The sequence below is a fragment of the Panthera tigris genome, chromosome D4 (assembly GCF_018350195.1).
Source record: "Panthera tigris isolate Pti1 chromosome D4, P.tigris_Pti1_mat1.1, whole genome shotgun sequence".
Taxonomy (NCBI): Eukaryota; Metazoa; Chordata; class Mammalia; order Carnivora; family Felidae; genus Panthera; species Panthera tigris.
In genome coordinates, this window is record NC_056672.1 from 50,270,001 (window position 1) to 50,287,179 (window position 17,179).

Here is a 17,179-nt window from a genome sequence, read left to right on the forward strand (position 1 = left end):
AGGAAGCTTGATTCAGAGGCCCATTCCTGCCCAGCCTGCGAGCCTCAGTTGCTCCCTGCTCAAAGCACAGTGCCCAGCCTGAAGCTGTGTCTGGCTTCAGAGCTTCTGCTAAGTTGATGGTAGGATGCCCTCTTCAGCAGCATGAGGTTTAGGACCCCCGAGAGATCTGTGAGGATGAGGCAGGTGCTTTGGGGCAAATTTAGCGGGAGGCAGCCCATGGAGCGGCAGCAGATGGCAGAGTGCTGTGGCACAGGAAACAGGGGCTGGCCAGCGGTCAGCATGGGAGGGGATGGCATCAAGCAGTGTGGATCCTGTGATCAGCCTGGACACCCAAAGTGACTCCAATATGGGCACAACTGGGCAGACAGGTGAGATGCCAGTCTGTGACTGGGGTACAAGGTAGAACTCCGGGAAAGAATTCGCTTCCTGGTCTTGGAATTTGGGAGTGTGGGGTCAGCCTGATAAACAACATTAGGAGAGTCCAGACAGTCACTAAAACCTGGGAAGACAGAGCCTCTGGTGGGTGAAATGCTCCAACTGTTGGCTCTTAGGGGTGTGGAGGAGACCCTGAGAGGTAGGCATGTATCCCACTGATGAATACAGTACTTGGAATATGAAGGTGTTTAATAAATAGCTGTTGAATTAATAACCCCGAACCTAGTTCTGAAATCTAGCTTTTTCAAGAAACCTGTCCGTATAGATCAACTTTGGATAGTTTAAAAGGTTCACTTTGATAACATCCCCTTTTCAAACGGTCTTGGAAAGGGCTACCCTATTATATCTGAAAAACTTGAGCCCTGCTTTTGGTCGTATTTCTCATGAGCTGACAGAGTGCCCCCGTGGACCTCGCTCAAAGGCCAGCTGCTGGATAGCACCGCGGGGAGGCCAGGGAGCTGCAGGAGGTGAAACATATACCTGTGACACCTGAAATAACATCAGGTCCAATCAGCCCCGTGAGTCATCATAGACTGATAAAGGCAGTCAGATTCCATGGCTATTTTAACAGTCAACATGTTTTAGGTCTAAAAACAATTTCATGGGCCCTGAAGGGTCAACTGTCTGAGGGGGTGACTGAGAAACCATGGCTGAAAAGTCCACCTCTGCAAAAAATTCAGAAACCTGCTTCTGACCCTGCCTGTCGAGGGTCTTAAGGTCTCCAGGGTCTTTAGTTCTGGGAGCCTCAACTATTTATTAATTGGCATGTGCAGCTTCTTCTGTGGGAGAAAGACACAGCAACTACTTTGAAGATATACGGTAGAGACAATATTATCAGGAACCACGTTAGTTGATATTTATCAAGCATTTTCTACATGCCAAGCTATGTAGCCTCCTAAGACCTCATAGTTACCTTATGACCCAGGTCCTCTAGCATTACAGCAGAGAAAACAGGGTTAACAACAAAGGAGCAAAAAAGAGGAGGCAGAGGGAGCCACAGGCACAGTGCTCATGAGACTGAAAACTGAAGACTGTATTATATTGGTCTGCTCAGGGATGCAGTGTGAAACTACAGGGCACTAAATGTAGCAAGGTGGCATGCCCTCACATCCTTTTATTTTTTCCTCTTCTTTATAACCAGTGAGATTTAATCTTACACACACACACACACACACACACACACACACACACACACAATCAACCCTCACCACACACATGCAAATCACTGAAACATCTGTTTCACCTTATTAATTAATGGGAAGTTTGCCTGACTGGCATCAATCTTCCAAGCTGCAGCATACTGTGTGTCAACATCCCAGTGGTCAAGGCACAGTGAGAAAGTATTAAAGCCATGACTTGAAATACCTTACTTCATCCATGCGAGATTTCTTCTGCAAAGGCCTCATGCTTTGGTGTTACAGAGAAGCCAAACTTTTTGCATCTTCAAATTATCCTTTCATTTTTTTCCTCTCTCACTCAGTCTTTGAATATATTTGTGTCTGTGGGTTTATGCAAAGGCGTGCATGCACATGCCTCATACGTGCATGTCACAGAGGTCCCTGGCATAGTGAAAAAACACAGTGGAGTCAAGAAAATTACTACAGGTCTTTACAGGCTGTGTGACCTGTGCTTCTCTGAGACTGCCTCCTTATTTGGAAAAAAGGTAAAAAACATCTTTCTAAAAAAGGTTATTAAACCCAAGTGAACTTTGTAAAGCAATTAACTTACATAGTAGATGGTCAGTAAATGGTACACATCATTATGGCAACTGCATAACATCAAAGCTAGATATGACACAATCTGCAGAAAGGCAGATGTGAGATTTGCCTCTGACAAAGCAATGAAACACATTTCATTCTGCATAAGATATTTTATAAAGTTCATTTAAAAATTAGTCTGTCCGCAGACGGTAACACTTATCTGCCCATTTGCAGGTTGAAGCAATGGGGTCATGTCTACCTAAACCTGACTAATGGTTGTCTCCTTTGTCATGGGGCTCAGTTAATGCTGAATTCAATTATCTATGCTGATGGAAAGAGCAGGTCACAGCTAATCCAAAAGAGCAAATATTTTCTAAATCAATCAATTTCTTTTCCATAATAGCTTACAAATACTACTTAGGTGTTGGCTAATGTTGGCATTCTGTAAGAATGTAAGAATGAGTGCCAGTTGATGGGAGAAGAAATTCATGACCTCTCAGATTCAGACAGAACACTACCCTGGACTTGAAAACTTGTTGCATAAAATTTGCAAGGTGAATAACTGGTGGTAGTCTACCACCAGCTATTCAAGTGTATGGCACAATAATTATGTCACAGCAATTCCATTCAAATTTTAAAATACTTCCTATGTGCGCATCAAGAACTACCAATTAAGTGTCTAGTCTGGAGTAGCTCATTAGGTTGGTGTGAACACAATACTAAAGAAAACAGGGTTCATTTTTTTTTCCAGAGAGTAATTAGCATCTTTCTTTTGGTGGTCCTACAAAAGTCTGTGAGAAGGAGACTACGCAACTGAGCCCATGGAAGTGAAATGCCATCAGTATTTCTGTAAATACCACAAAGCTTATGACCTACTGACCAATGGGGCCCTAGGAACAGTGTTATCTAACTGGTTTATACTATCACGATGTCACCAGTATCAATCACCATTATCACAAGGGACAGCAAACCCTCAATGCAATTTTAACTTGCACTCATTCAACCACAATTTCAAGTGCCTAGTAGGTGCAAAGGACTGGCTTCCCCATTGCTTTACCTGTATCAGTGGTTTTCAAAGTACTGTAAGGACCCTGGAGGTTCTTTCATGGGGGGTCCTGCCGGGGTACACAAAGCCACTGCATTTCCAGCTATTTATCTGTGACCCTGGACTTGAATTTAAAACAACATCTCACAATAGATCAAAATGCAGAACCAGATAAGGGAGGCCAGCTGTCTTCTCAACAGACATTAAAGTGATTTACCAAGAAAACAAAAAACCAAAACAAAACCAAAACCCAAAAACCACAATGCCACTCTTCTTACTCAAATTCTTTTTGTTTTGGGAAATGTTATTTTTCATGAAAGATGTTTTATATGTTAGTACGTGATGAGTTTATTATCTTTTTTCAATGAATACGTATTTGTAAGCCTTCCTGCTTATAATTTCTAAAATGGTAACTATTGATAGACATAACCCATGTAAACAAAAGGCCTTTGGAATTTGCAATAATTTTTAAGAGACCAAAAAAAAAAAAAATTGAGAAGCACTGTTCTACATCTATCTCATTTAAATCTTGCAGCATCCCAATACCGTGTCCCAACTTTAGCTGTCTCCATAGAACTTACCACTACCTAAAATCATATCATCCATTTATTTGTTATTTATCTGTTTTCTCCATGAGTCAATCACTTGCCTATTTGTTCTCAGATCCATTCCCTACGCTTTGCACCATATTTCCCAGGTTCTTTCGCAAAGACAAGGGGAAGTACTGGTGGGAGAGTGGAGGAGAGCAGAAGCCCAGGGGCTTTTCCTTGCCCTCTCTCCTTTGGGCTCATCTTCTTTTATTTTATTTTTTATTAAATTTTTTAAATTTTTATTTATTTTGGGGGAGAGAGAGAGACAGAGAGAGGGAGGGAGAGAGAGAAAGTGGGGGAGGGGCAGAGAGAGAAGGAGAAAGAATCCCAAGCAGGCTCCGAACTGTCAGCGCAGAGCCCGATGACCTGGGGCTGGATCCCATGAACCTTGAGCTCATGACCTGAGCCAAAATCAAGAGCCAGATGCTTAACCAAGTGAGCCACCCAGGCGCCCCTGGACTTACCTACTCATCTTCTTGGCTCCACTGTTTATGGACCAGGTCTTTGCTCTGTGCTCCCAATTCCTGCTGAGCAGCCCTGGCTCCCCGCGTCCTTGTGTCCAACCTGAGGGGCACAGTGGCTGGCACCTTTTGTTATTACTTGCTTGCTTCACCATCCCTGTTTGACTTTCCAGCTCTCTCCATACTTTGGGGAGAGAGAGAGTCATCTCAGGTGCCTCATTTCAAAATAGGGATAATAATAATAGTCAACCAGAGCCTCTGTGAGGTCTAGAAAAAAATATATGGAAAGAATTTACCACAGTGCTTGGCCCAGAATAGGTAATACATGTTCGTTAATATTACTATGGCTGTATTTTAAATTTTGGAATTCCTGCCCCACGTTTAAAATGGAATCTATTACTTTCAGCTGTTGTTCAAGTTTTGATTATTAACTGAGATCCATAAAAATTATTTTTTTTCAAGGTAACTATTGTAATTGTCATTGATAACTTCTCTCAATTTTACTTCAGATAGAAATGTGGAGAGAATGCAGCAGGAGAAATTCTCCTCTGTAATCAGGCATTAGAAGCTCCAATAAATCACAAGCCTTCCCTTTTTATATTACTATGAAAAGGAAATAAAGCTCAAATTTATTCAGCACTTAACTCTCTACCGGGAACTCACTAAGAGCTTCATGTGCGTTATGACACTTAATTCTCATAACCTTACAAAGTGGATATTATCATTACCCGCCCCCATTTTCCAGATGAGGAAACAGCTCAGAGAGATTCAGGGCTTGCCAAGTCACACAGTCCACAAAGACAGGAACAGATTTGAACCTGGACTGACAATCAGCCATTAATTCTACACTATTTTTGGAAAATAAAAATAAAGCCATCAAAACACATCCCATGTATTTTGACAGTTCCTGTCCAAAGACAGTCTCTCGGTATGTCATTGACATATTTGCTCCCATTTCGTCTTCCAAGACCTGGGAAGACAGACTCCCTCAGCTACCCGCTTTTTCTTCCCTACTCTGGGATGGCAAAATATGAATGGTTTATATTTGATGAGAGGCCATACCAGGCAAATCCCCAGTATTCAACAACTGCCTTCCCTCTGCTCCTTGAAAGATTCCTCATAGGACTCCTCAGATGGGCCCAGCAACCAAGGTGATGCTGAAGGAAGTCATCCACAAGTAATGCTTGCTGGTCCCCAGATGCTGAGGCTTCACTGGGCTGCAAGCATTAGGGCTCCCACTCTTCAGCCTCTCTTTTCTGGCAGTTTCCTGGATGATATGACTCAGGGAGTGGGCAACAAAACAAACACTCTACAGTTGGCTAGTTTCCCCCTCAAATCATCCATGCTCTCCGTTCTTGAGAACCTGGGCTGAATGATGTAGAAACACCGAAAGCCTATTGCTTCTTTTCAAGAACGATGCTTCCTTTTCCTGTGAGAAAACTAACAATTCAGTTTGAGTCTCCACAAAGACAAACACTTTAACTTCTAGAGGCATGCACTGAGAATCAATCAGACACATCGCTAAAGAGGTATTCACCTAATAAAGGGATTCTTTTTTCTTTAAACGTTTTATTTATTTTTGAGACAGAGAGAGACAGAGCATGAACGGGGGAGGGGCAGAGAGGGAGGGAGACACAGAATCGGAAGCAGGCTCCAGGCTCTGAGCCATCAGCCCAGAGCCCGACACGGGGCTTGAACTCACGGACCGTGAGATCGTGACCTGAGCTGAAGTCAGACACTTAACCGACTGAACCACCCAGGCGCCCCATGAAGGGATTCTTTGACAAGCTTTCTTTAAATATTGAACTTTCTCTGAGAAATGAAAATATTAGCCAAGTAACAAAAAATTCAACTCCTTCACATTTTTCAGGGATACATCTGCTCTGCAATATGAACTGTATGGCAGTGGCCAATCAATCTATACCTGTGTAGTAGTAATTAGTTCTCCAGGTGTCTACTTAGTGCAGAGTGTTATGTGGAATGCTGTATCCTGTAGTGGAAACAAGAAGGTGGAATCAGCTAGGTGCAGGCCACATATGCCATGCATGTGAAGGATCTTCTGAAGTTCCATTGTGGACCTGTTCCTGCTTCTGGCTGTCAAGGCCAAGCAAACTTAATCTCATCCCATAAAAGTTTGCCCTTTTTTCCACTGGTTCCATCAGATGTAGCAAAAGAGGAAGGCAACATGGATGATCGACTCCACAGTCAAATGCTTGATATAATGCCTGATTGGTTTTAAAATTTTTTTTAATGTTTATTCATTTTTGAGAGACAGAGCGCAAGCAGGGGAAGGGTAGAGAGAGAGGAAGACACAGAATGTGAAACGGGCTCCAGGCTCTGAGCTGTCAGCACAGAGCCCGACACGGGGCTTGAACCCATGAACCGCGATATCATGACCTGAGCCGAAGTCGGACGCTTAACCGACTGAGCTATCCAGGCACCCCTATAATGCTTGATTTTTATCCAAGGCTCTTTTTTACCTCAATTTACCTGATGAGTCTATTTCATCACATTGATACTGTGTGATACTGAGGGAACTAACATTTAAAGCATATCTGACGCTGAGCGGAGTGTTTGAAAGGTAGCATGTTATTTAATACCTTCAATAATCCCAAGAAGTAGGTTCTGTTAGATGCATTTTATAGATGAAAAAATAAGCTTAGAGAGACTGAAATTCTGCTAGTAAAAGTTGATAACTGGGATTCAAAGTCACGTCTGACAGACACTAATGCTTTTGTTGCTTTTTACTGCCCCCCTACTCCCTGCTTCAAACTGGCTCATTTTCCCAGAGCATCCATTCTACTAGAAGAAAACTTAATGGAAAAAAATGATTATGTGAAGGAAAACATGGATAGAATTATCACTTAAGGCTATGCATTTAGCATGAGTTTTTAAAGATAAAATGACAAAAAGGTCCTGTCTCCAGAAGACAACACACGCCCCTAGACCTGTAAGTTATTTTAAAGGAAAAGCCAGTGAATCATTCTCCACACATGGGGATCTGAGGCAGGCACATCATTTTATCTCCCTTCAAAATGGCATTATTTAAGAATCTATACCCTACGTAAAGGGAGTTCAGAGCACTGGTCAGGAGGGTAGAGCTGGAGGCCTCTGGTGTCAGGGCTGTGCAGATGCCCCTACTCAGGTAAACCTGTGCTCTCTTTAGAAATCAGTTGGGAATTCCAGAACCAGTACGTGGGTGTCCTCCTCACTTCAAGTGGTTTGTACAACTGTTCCCTCCAACTCCATACTCTGTTCTGGGCAAGAGTTCTGGTTAGGTCACTGTGGTCCATCCCACTGCACTTCCAGATATATTTCCACATCCCTTACAGCATGGCTCTGAGCGGGCCCGTGCAGCACTGACCTCCACAGTGCAGCCTTTGTTGGCTAAGGAAGGACACCATGTCTACAATCACCAACCTAGTTAAAGCTGCAGATGCCCCACCCCTACCCCAGTACAACTTTTGTTTTTCATCTCTGTTTTCCACTGAATATCACATATCCCTTTTCCCTTCCCAGCTGATGCTGAGATGTAACAACCTGTCACCTGAGATATGGCCCATTAAAATTACATAGCACAGGTAATGGAGAATTCAGTGCAGGTTGGGACAGCAGGTGATTAGCCTTACCTTACAGGGCCGTCTTCAGGCCCTCTGAGCTACCTGTATCTGCTTCTCTTCCTTTCTGCTTCTTAGCACTCACTATTTTTCAGAGCTATCTCTTGGGGTTTGTTAAGTGGGGGTGGTTATTCAACACTGTCCTCATTAACTGAGCCACCAAGCCACTGTAGTATTGCGTTAACAAGGCAGGGAATTGTGACCATCCACAATGGACCATCAATTCTCCAGTAGCCAGTGGGGGTAGGAAAGAATGGATTCAGCTGTGTCTGCATATCTTCCATGAATATACAACTGAACAAACTTGGGTAGCATCAGAATCTAGAGGAGGCAAGTTCTGAAAAAAGAGCAGAACCTTGGAGTTCCCATCAGTAAGGACCTTGTACAATTTGTATCAGATGCAGGGCCCTGTCTATTTTCACATCCCTTGCTGTGACTATTGGGTTTGTCTTAGGACTTTTTCCAGAGAGGATTTAACATGTGATACAACAGGCAGGGGGAAATCAAGGGTGGTGTTGATTCTGGGATATGAATATCACAGACCCAAGATGTTGCAAATTCTTAGAAAGCCAAACAGTTTCTCAGATCCCAAAGGCAAATCATGTTTCCAGAGCCTTGGGAAAACTTGCTAGTTCACAAGGCTACCTTGTGAATGGGGGCTCCATTCTTGGCACTAAGCTGCCTGAGAACCCCTTCCCCATCCTCTTGAGAGATCAAATCCAGGTAACCTTGCCCAACACTGATTTTAATGAGTAACTGATCCTAGATGTGACTAGTAGGCTATCTCCCCTCTTCTCCAGCTAACCTGTGCCCAGCCTCTGCTGAGGTTGGCTGGTTTCACACTGCACATGGGCAGGTTTAGTACTCAGTCTTCTGAAAACCAAGCAAGAAGACACAACCAAATGTCTTTCTCCCTAAATAGTTACGTGTTCATCCCCCAAACCAGGATTTGACCTAGCTCCTTAAAAACCAATGAAATTTCCCAAAGTCTTTGAGAGATGACAACCTGTAGTATTTACAACCCCATCACAGAGTGATTCAGCAATGAAGACTGCTAACTTTTAAAAATCTTGTTGAGTCTTTTACAATGCATTTATTTTATTTTTCTAGGGATACTGTTCAGAAACCGCCTAGTGGTCTCCAGGATGTTTTGTTGTTAGTTATGCAGAAATGTATGCAGAGAGAGAAAAGCAATGAACACATTTGTTTTTTCCAGCACCTCTTATGGGTGATTAGGGCTCTGGGCTCTGTGTTTTTACTCACACTGCCTCATTTAATCCTTACAACAGTCCCGTGAGATCGAATTACAATTGTCAGTTTACAAACAGAAATGTAAGCTCAGAAGTTATGTGTCTACCAATGTCACATAACACCTTGTAATGGCAGAGCAGTTGAATAAATTTAAGTCTCTGTCTACAAGTCCAGTGCTAGTCCTACCACATCGTAAATATATTTTGTTGATGTACATTCTGTCTTTCCAGTGTTATACAGATTTATATCAAAACAAAAAAAAAATGCGGGAGCCATGCAATAAAAAATAAGTTAAAATTTAAAGGCTAATTATAAACTCAGTTCCCTGACACCTCGTGTCTGAAAAGTTCTCCCTATGGACATTTTTATAGTCTCATGTTTCCTGCCACAATATTTTGAGAGAGGATGAAACTCAGCTGTAGCCTCATGAGAAAGATTGCCAAAGGGATGTGACTATTCCCACAGTGCACTTGACCACTGAGCAAACTACTCATTTCGGAAAACCGTACAGGAACTAGATCTTCTGGACATTATGGAAAGGCTCAAGGACATGAATTCTGCTTTCCTCTCTTAGTGCCTAAAATAGGGCTTGCTTCCAAGCAGGTGCCGGACAAACATTTATTGAATGAATGAATGAATGAATGAATGAATGGCAGTAACAGGTCATTGTGGGCCCACAAAATGCATTGGCAAAGTCATCCCTTCGCCAATCTTGGAATGGAACATGGAAACAGTTAAAGTGCTTGGGCACAAACTTAAGGCGTTTCAGAGGTGATTTTTTAAATAGGAACAAACAAAAACAAAATAAAACAAAAACTAAAAATCACTTCCTTAAAAGTTAATACAAAATTGGGGTTTCTAAAATTTTCTCCATCCTAAACAACTTCCTAAAACCACTGACTGAGAAATCTTTAGCCATGTGAAGGAAAACTTGCAAAATAATAATACATACTATGAATGGTAGTAGGAAACAAGGACATAGATTTTTGTCTACTCTTGAGCCCAAACTCTGACTTCCTTCTGCTTCCCTTTCCCCTTCTCCTTCTTCTTTTTTTTAAGTAGGCTCCATGCCCAGCACAGAGCCCAATGCGGGGCTTGAACTCATGACCGTGAGAACAAACCTTGAACTGAGATCCACCCAGGCACCCCCCAAATTCTCACTTCTAAATGACATATTAGCTGTACAGCCTTAGGAAAGCCCCTTACGTTGTTTAAATGTCAGCATCCTCACTGGTAAAATGGAATATTTAATTAACCGAGTTATTGCAAGAATTAAAGATTAACAGTGGCACTTGGCAGGCTCAGTAGATGTGAGTCCCCTCCTTCGCCTCTCTCCCTTTCCTTCCCTGACACCCATCTAATATAAACCATAAAGGTAGGTGAGATCATGTAATTAATTTTTAAATGTTCTTATTCCTCCTGTTCAGAGGCTTTTTAAAAACATGAGTTGGAGGAGCTCTAACTTTTCCACTCACTTTTTTTCTTAGTGTCAGAACTAAGATATTACATCCTATTATATAACAAGAACAGAGAAGCTGGGGGCTAGAACATAAAAATTATTGTTAAGACAGGCAACAGAATAAAAAAGAAGGCTGTGGCTATTTTTCTGTTGTTATCTCTAAGAGTGGTTGAGGAGATACAATGGAAGAGGAGGAGGTGGCCTGTGCTTCTGAAGTTACTGCTGTCTTAGAAGCTTTAACAGGGACATCTGTTGACTTTTTAACAAAGGAAGCTAAAGGGGATCGAGGGGGAGTGAAAGAAACTCTGGTTCACAAAGAAGCCACATCTGTTTGGTATTCTCCCAACTGAGAAAGCTCAACTTCGAAATAGTCTGGGTATCCTAGTTAAACTAGGATCCAGGAACCGATGAAAGCTTTTCTTTCCCTCATGTTTCAATGGTAGAGATCAACAGCTGTTTATATCCTTTAATACCTAACTGAGGGTGAAGCCTTCACATCTGTCAGTATTTTCCGGTCCTATTTCCTTGGATCACAGTGGGGAGGAGGTGAAGTTTGAACCCCTCCCAATTCCCAGGCAAGAACACAGAAATATGCCTGGGATTCAAAGCTGTAATGCTAAGCAGAACTCCCCATGTCTCATCCACCCAGGGTCTGCTGTTTGCAGAGAATTCTTCTTTTACTTTATCCTGACAGACATCTTGATCATTTCCATGATAATGACTCACCGCAGTACAAAGATCAAAAAGAAGAAAAGTGGGCTGGAATCAGGGGGAGGAAGAAGAGGAGGAAATGAATTCTAACAGAGAAAGTGGCTCCTAGAGATAATTTTTTTTCAAAACATAGCAACAATATTATGCAAGGGCAAATAGTAGAGGTGAGCAGGATGCTGATGAAGACCTTCGAGGTGATGGTGGATGGTGGTGGTTTTTACTGACCCCTAACATTTCATCTTGGAAAAATAAGAGATAACTAAACTCTGTGAAGGCAAGGTGCAGGATATTCCAAGGATGCTGATAAAGGGATTCAGATCTATTTAACTTTTGGTCCCTGGCACTACAGACATGTTGGGTCTTTGTAAAGATCATTTTTACTCCATTCTTCCATCCATCTATCCACCCATCCACCCATTCAACAATTTATAAGGCACCAAGACAGGACTTTGTGCTAGAATATTCAAGTGAACAAAACATATTCCGTAATTTTAAGGAGCGTGCATTCTGACAGGTGAAAAGCTTCACAGAGGCATGAGAATTCACTAGTTAGAGAAGATGGGGAATTCCATCCAAACAAGATGGATAAAACCAGAGAGGTAAGAAATAGACTGTTTCCGGGGGGAATGCAAAGCATTCTGGGCAGTTAAAGAGAGGAGAGGTGGGTGCTTACTGAAAGTGCAGATTCTTAGGTCTCATCTAAGATATTCTAATTTAGTTGTTAAGGGGGAAGGGCAAAGAATTTGTATTTTGAACAGAAGGCCCAAAGAATTCTGATACAAACAAATGTTTGACCCCTCTAACTTATATAGATAAACATTTCTCAAAAGATGCTAATGGTGTTCATTAAAAGCAAAAAAAGATACACATTCAAATTAGGAAATACTACACACTAAAGTATTCCTTTCTTGGACAATTATAATGCACATTAGCATATTAAAAGTCCTGCAGTAAAGAAACTGGTTTCATTCAGCAGTTCCCAAACTTATTTTCCATGGGCAAAAAGAAAAGAAAGAAAGAAAACCATGGTGCGCCTGCTAAGATCTCTCAGGACGCCAATGTACTCTGGAGCCAACAGAGGACTCTGATGAGGTGAGCACGGTCTGCAAGCCCACTGAATGGCTAACGAAATGTCTGGAAAAAGACAGCAAAGTCTATTACTCTAGGGGATATGGCGGCATCTGCTGATTTCCTCCAAGGAAAGTCTAAAACCATCTATTATGTCCTAGTTTCCAAGCAGACTGCCAGAAGCTTCCTTACTCTCAAGTAACACACCATGGTTCTGTGATGTTATTTCTGGTCACCAACTCTATGTGGTAATCACAGCTGCCAGAGACAGCAGAAGTGCCCAGAGTTCAAAGCATCAAGGAGTAGAAACAGAAGGGGAAAGACAAAGAGGAGGTATCATTGCCCAAATTTATTTATCTTTATTGCTATCACATGTTCTGCACAGAGAATTGGCAGTTGGGAAAACTCCTCCTAGCAAAAAAAAGAAGCCTCTGCCAGCCAGTGAAAGTACAAAAACCACGAACCTAAGAAATTCCCACCCCTTCCAAGGTGCCTATGATACGGCCAGGGGAGTTTCTGAACCCTGCCTTCTTCCTCCTGTGCTGGTGAGCCAAGGGAGTTTGCATTACCACACACACCACCTCCTTCCCTAGCAAGGGACAGCATCGGGCAAGCGCATGAGAGAGCTGGGCAAATCAAGGCAATACAGTGATTCTGAGCAAATTGGTGTGTGTGCTGAATATTTCAAGATGCACATACCGCCCTAATCAATTTATACACTCCCCTCCCAGCCCGGTTTAGCTTAATTACTTCCATACGCCCCACCTCAACTTCCATATACCACAGGGGGGATACACACATCCCATCTAGAGGTGATCTCAACAATGTGCTCCAAATGCTTCTTTTATATCCCAACCATCTCAGAGCTTTTTTAATACTACTGTCTAAGAGCACAAGTATTTTTTCAATCATTCCACAAATATTTCCTGAGGGCCTACAAAGTTCCAGGGCACTGTGCTAGACACTGGAGACACATAGGAGGTGGCTCATTCCTATTGAATCTGATGCCTAAAACCCCCCTGAACTTTAAATTCAGCCTGTCGGTGCATGGCAAATCCAATTATCAGCAGCATAAAGAAATATAAAAGGGAGATAAGGTTTGGTCCTTCCCCTTGAAGAGTTTTATAGCTCAGAGCACCACACAAATGAAAGCATTTGCATTTCAAGTTCTAGTGGGTCTAGCAGCTACACATGGGTCCAGAGTTACTAATACAACCTGGAATTAATAACAAATGATCAGGAGTGGTAAGAACAGATGCCAGGATTTTTATTTCCCCAGAAGGCCAACCCCTGTTTGCTTGATCCCCAAACAAATCCATGCATTCTCACACTGGGATTCCTTAACCTGAGAGATGAATACCAATAAATGCACCAGAGTTAATGTAACTTTAGTTAATTATCCAAAAAGTGAAAATTCTACATGGCTAACTGGGTGAGTCTGGAATGTAGTCCTAAAGAAACCAGCAAGATCAAATCTAACATCTCAGCAAGGCAATGCTCTCTAGCATGTGGTACCTACACCACTGAGGTCCACAAAATAATTGTAAGTAGTCCACAAATGATTTTTTTTTTTAATTTCAAGGAGGTTCTTAGATCTGAAAAAAGACACTGCAAGTACGATGGATGTTAGGGAAACACTGATAGGGTGCCACCCAGCATTCAAGGACAGACACTAGAAGAAGCCCCTGCAAACTTTCTGAGCTTGGGTGGGATGCACCAAAACAAGCAAGAAGCTGTTCATGGACTTACCCACGCATGTTGGAAATATGTCCTCATTGTTGATCTGGACCTCGATCCAATCCATAAGGAGGTTCATGTACTGGGGAGCTGGCAGGGCAGTTGGCTTCTTGTACTTGAGGTCATCCTGCCAGCGATACTCATATTTGGGGCCCCCTGACATCACAGGGCAGGTCTGCTCGGTACAGAACTCACAGATGGTGCCATAGATGAGGTTGATCCTATTGAAGAAGTCCACCACGTGCACTGCCACCCAGTCGTTCTGGTCCTCCCCACTGGGCAGCTGCACGGCCGCCTTCAGGTCCACGCCTGAGTTAAGCGACGCCTGAGCCCGTTTGTGGAGCTCAAACCTCTGTGTGCCAGGTTCAAATTTCCTCTTGGGCCGGAAGGTCTTGTCCTTGTTGAACACCTGCTTCAAGGCTATGGACATGGTCTTTTCCTTCTCTTCTTTTCTTTTGCAGGAAGCAAAAAGGCACCTGGAACTTTTCAGTGAGAGGTCACAACCCAGCAGGGTTTTCCACTGCCAGCCCTCTGGCCCCAGTATTGCGGTCTGCAGCTTTTAATCGCTTTTAAACGGCCCCTTCCATCTTCCTCTTGAATAGTTTCCAAGAGAACCTCATGTTTCTTCCTAAAGGCTGAAGAGAAAAGGGTCTTACTAGTACACAGTTTGCATTTAAGAAATGACAAACGCTTAGATCTGATTTCCACCTTGCTCTGGCAGTACCTACTTCCATCCAAGTATAAGGATGTTGAGGGTACCAAACCCCCAAGGATCTGTGATGATGATTCAAACCACGCAAATAACTCTTTTTCTTCGTGGCCTTGGTCAAATCTCTGGCAACTCCTCCCTGTGTGGTCATTGGTTAATGAACTCTCCAAGGTGTCAACATGAACATGTTAGTCAATGCCCCATCCCCATGCCTTTTATGCTCCTTTTTACAGCATCTGTCCTACTCCCCACTGCCTTTATTGAGGAAGCATAGAATCACTACCCCATCCTCCTAAATATGGCTGATTGGATCAGGGGTGGCTATCATTCCAAACTGGCTAATGTCTCTCCTGGGAATCTGGGATCAGAACCCAGCCTTTGTTAGGCATTGTCCCTGAGAAACAATGAAAACTGGGCCTGGTTGAGCCCTATTTGGACCGCATGCAGTGCAGCTAAGAAAGCTGGTCTGCAGAGAGGGGAGGGAGGAGAGAAGGCTGAGGAAGGAAGGAGAATGGGGGGGGGGGAGGAAGAAAAAGGAGAGGAAAGGAAAAAGTCATTGACACAAAGAGAAACAGAGAGCACAGCACAAGTGGCTACAGGGAAAGGAAGACAAGAGAAAAAGAGAAACAGTGAGGAGAGTGGCTTCTTGAGTTCCTGATAAGCTTCTAGGAATTGGTTCTAGTTGTTTTTGAAGCCTAGCTATGATTCCAGCTCTTGAGATCCATACGTTTACCCTGAATTTGCCGAATAAATCCCTTGTTTTACTTCAACTAACTTGAGTAGGTTTTGTCTGTTTCCAAGAATCCTCAACTATGACAGCATTTATCACTCCTCTAACTTCATCCTTTACATCTTTGGTATCACACCTTAGAGTTCTGAGGCAGAGGTGTACAATAAAACTTTCTGTGATAATGCAAATGTTCCATATCTTTGTTGTCTAATATGGTACTCACCAGCCGTATGTGCCTATGGAGCACTTGAAATGTGGCTAGTGTGACTGAGGCACTGAACTTTTCATTTTATTGAATTTTAATGAATTGAAATTCAAATGGTCACATGCAGCTAGTGGCTATCATTTTAGAAAATGCAGCTTTGGTTTTCAGTGCTCTCTTCCCTATCTCATTTGACCCTTACAAAATTTTGGTGTGGTTTATAGTAGATGTGTGGTAGTTATTATACCTGGGTCTCTAAGAGATAAAATTACTTGCCTAACAACATAGCTAGTACAGGCAAAGGTAGGATTAAAATCCAGTTTCCTGACTCCTAGCAAATGCTCTGTCCACATAGCCTCCTATTCTAAAAAGTGATGCCCTTCAACCTGTCTCTCTTGCTTGTTCATGAAACCTCTATACCCAGACTCTCCATCCACATATTCCCCAAAGACCACAAGTGTAGACTGGCTGGAGGTAAAGATGGTGTCCTGTGGCTTAGAAACAGAAAGGAGATAAATGATCCACGCAGGGGTCAAGCCCTAACAAAATGGGCCAACAGCTGTGGCCAGATTCAGAAGAGCCCATAGTGGAATCTGTGAAAATGAACTTGGAGCATGATCTCACTGAACTGCACTTTCCCGACTTAGATGGGGTTTTGCTATTCCACACTCAAGCATGGCTTGGTGATGCAATCAACCTAAAGTTATTCAGGCAAAAACATAAAAACAAAAACACCTGAGACACTGGTATTCCCTCTCACACACTGCTCTTTGCGCAGAACTGCTGATCATTCAGATGATGCCTCCCCTGGCCACTCTCTGCAGCCTCTGTCTGCTCACTTCCTCCCTCTCAATCTCACCCTCTTCCAATTAGGTTTTCACTGAAATGACACTTGGGCGGCGTTTTTGTTTTTTTGTTTTTTTTCTCTCCTCCTCACATGGAGCTGAGCATACCTCCCCACCCCATACAAAGATAGTCATGTTCAAAGGCAGGTCCCGTGGCATTCTCTGCCTGAGACTGTCTGTGAAATGACACGCCTGGGGTGCTTCAAAATATCACCACGAAGGATATCACCACACAAACTCTGCCAACCCTAGGGAGAGGAGGGAGCAATCTTTCTCCCTAAAAAGAATACCTTCCCAAAGGCTGGCTCTACCTGGAAAGAGGTGTGAGAAAACTGAGGGCACTAAAAGTGCTTTTCCAGAATAAAAATACGAGCTGGAAGTTGGGAAGATGGAGAAAGGATGGTGCGGTTGTTTTTTTTTTTTTTCCTCTTTTAAAATAGACAATAGTTCCTCTGTATCACAAATGCTTAGTTGCTGACAAAAAAGCAGCAATCATCCATCAGCCGCCTCCTCGTGTCTCCAGCAAATAAGAACTTGCTGTTCTGCTGTTCTGACGATGAGGATGCTGTCAGTTACCATGGACCTCAGAACAGTCTTCTTGCATCACCTTACATGACCC

At 42.9% G+C, this 17,179-nt stretch overlaps 1 protein-coding gene across 3 annotated transcripts in view; it reads right to left on the reverse strand.

Moving 5' to 3' along the window:
- The window catches only part of MOB3B (MOB kinase activator 3B), a 198,540-nt gene that overhangs the window by 106,317 nt on the left and 75,044 nt on the right, over positions 1-17,179 (reverse strand). For all 3 annotated transcript variants that reach the window (XM_042964048.1, XM_042964047.1, XM_042964046.1), the window contains exon 5: positions 14,087-14,709. In XM_042964048.1, the coding sequence (XP_042819982.1) occupies positions 14,087-14,504 (418 nt within the window). In that variant the 5' untranslated portion in view covers positions 14,505-14,709. The remainder of the gene's footprint in view (positions 1-14,086; positions 14,710-17,179) is intronic.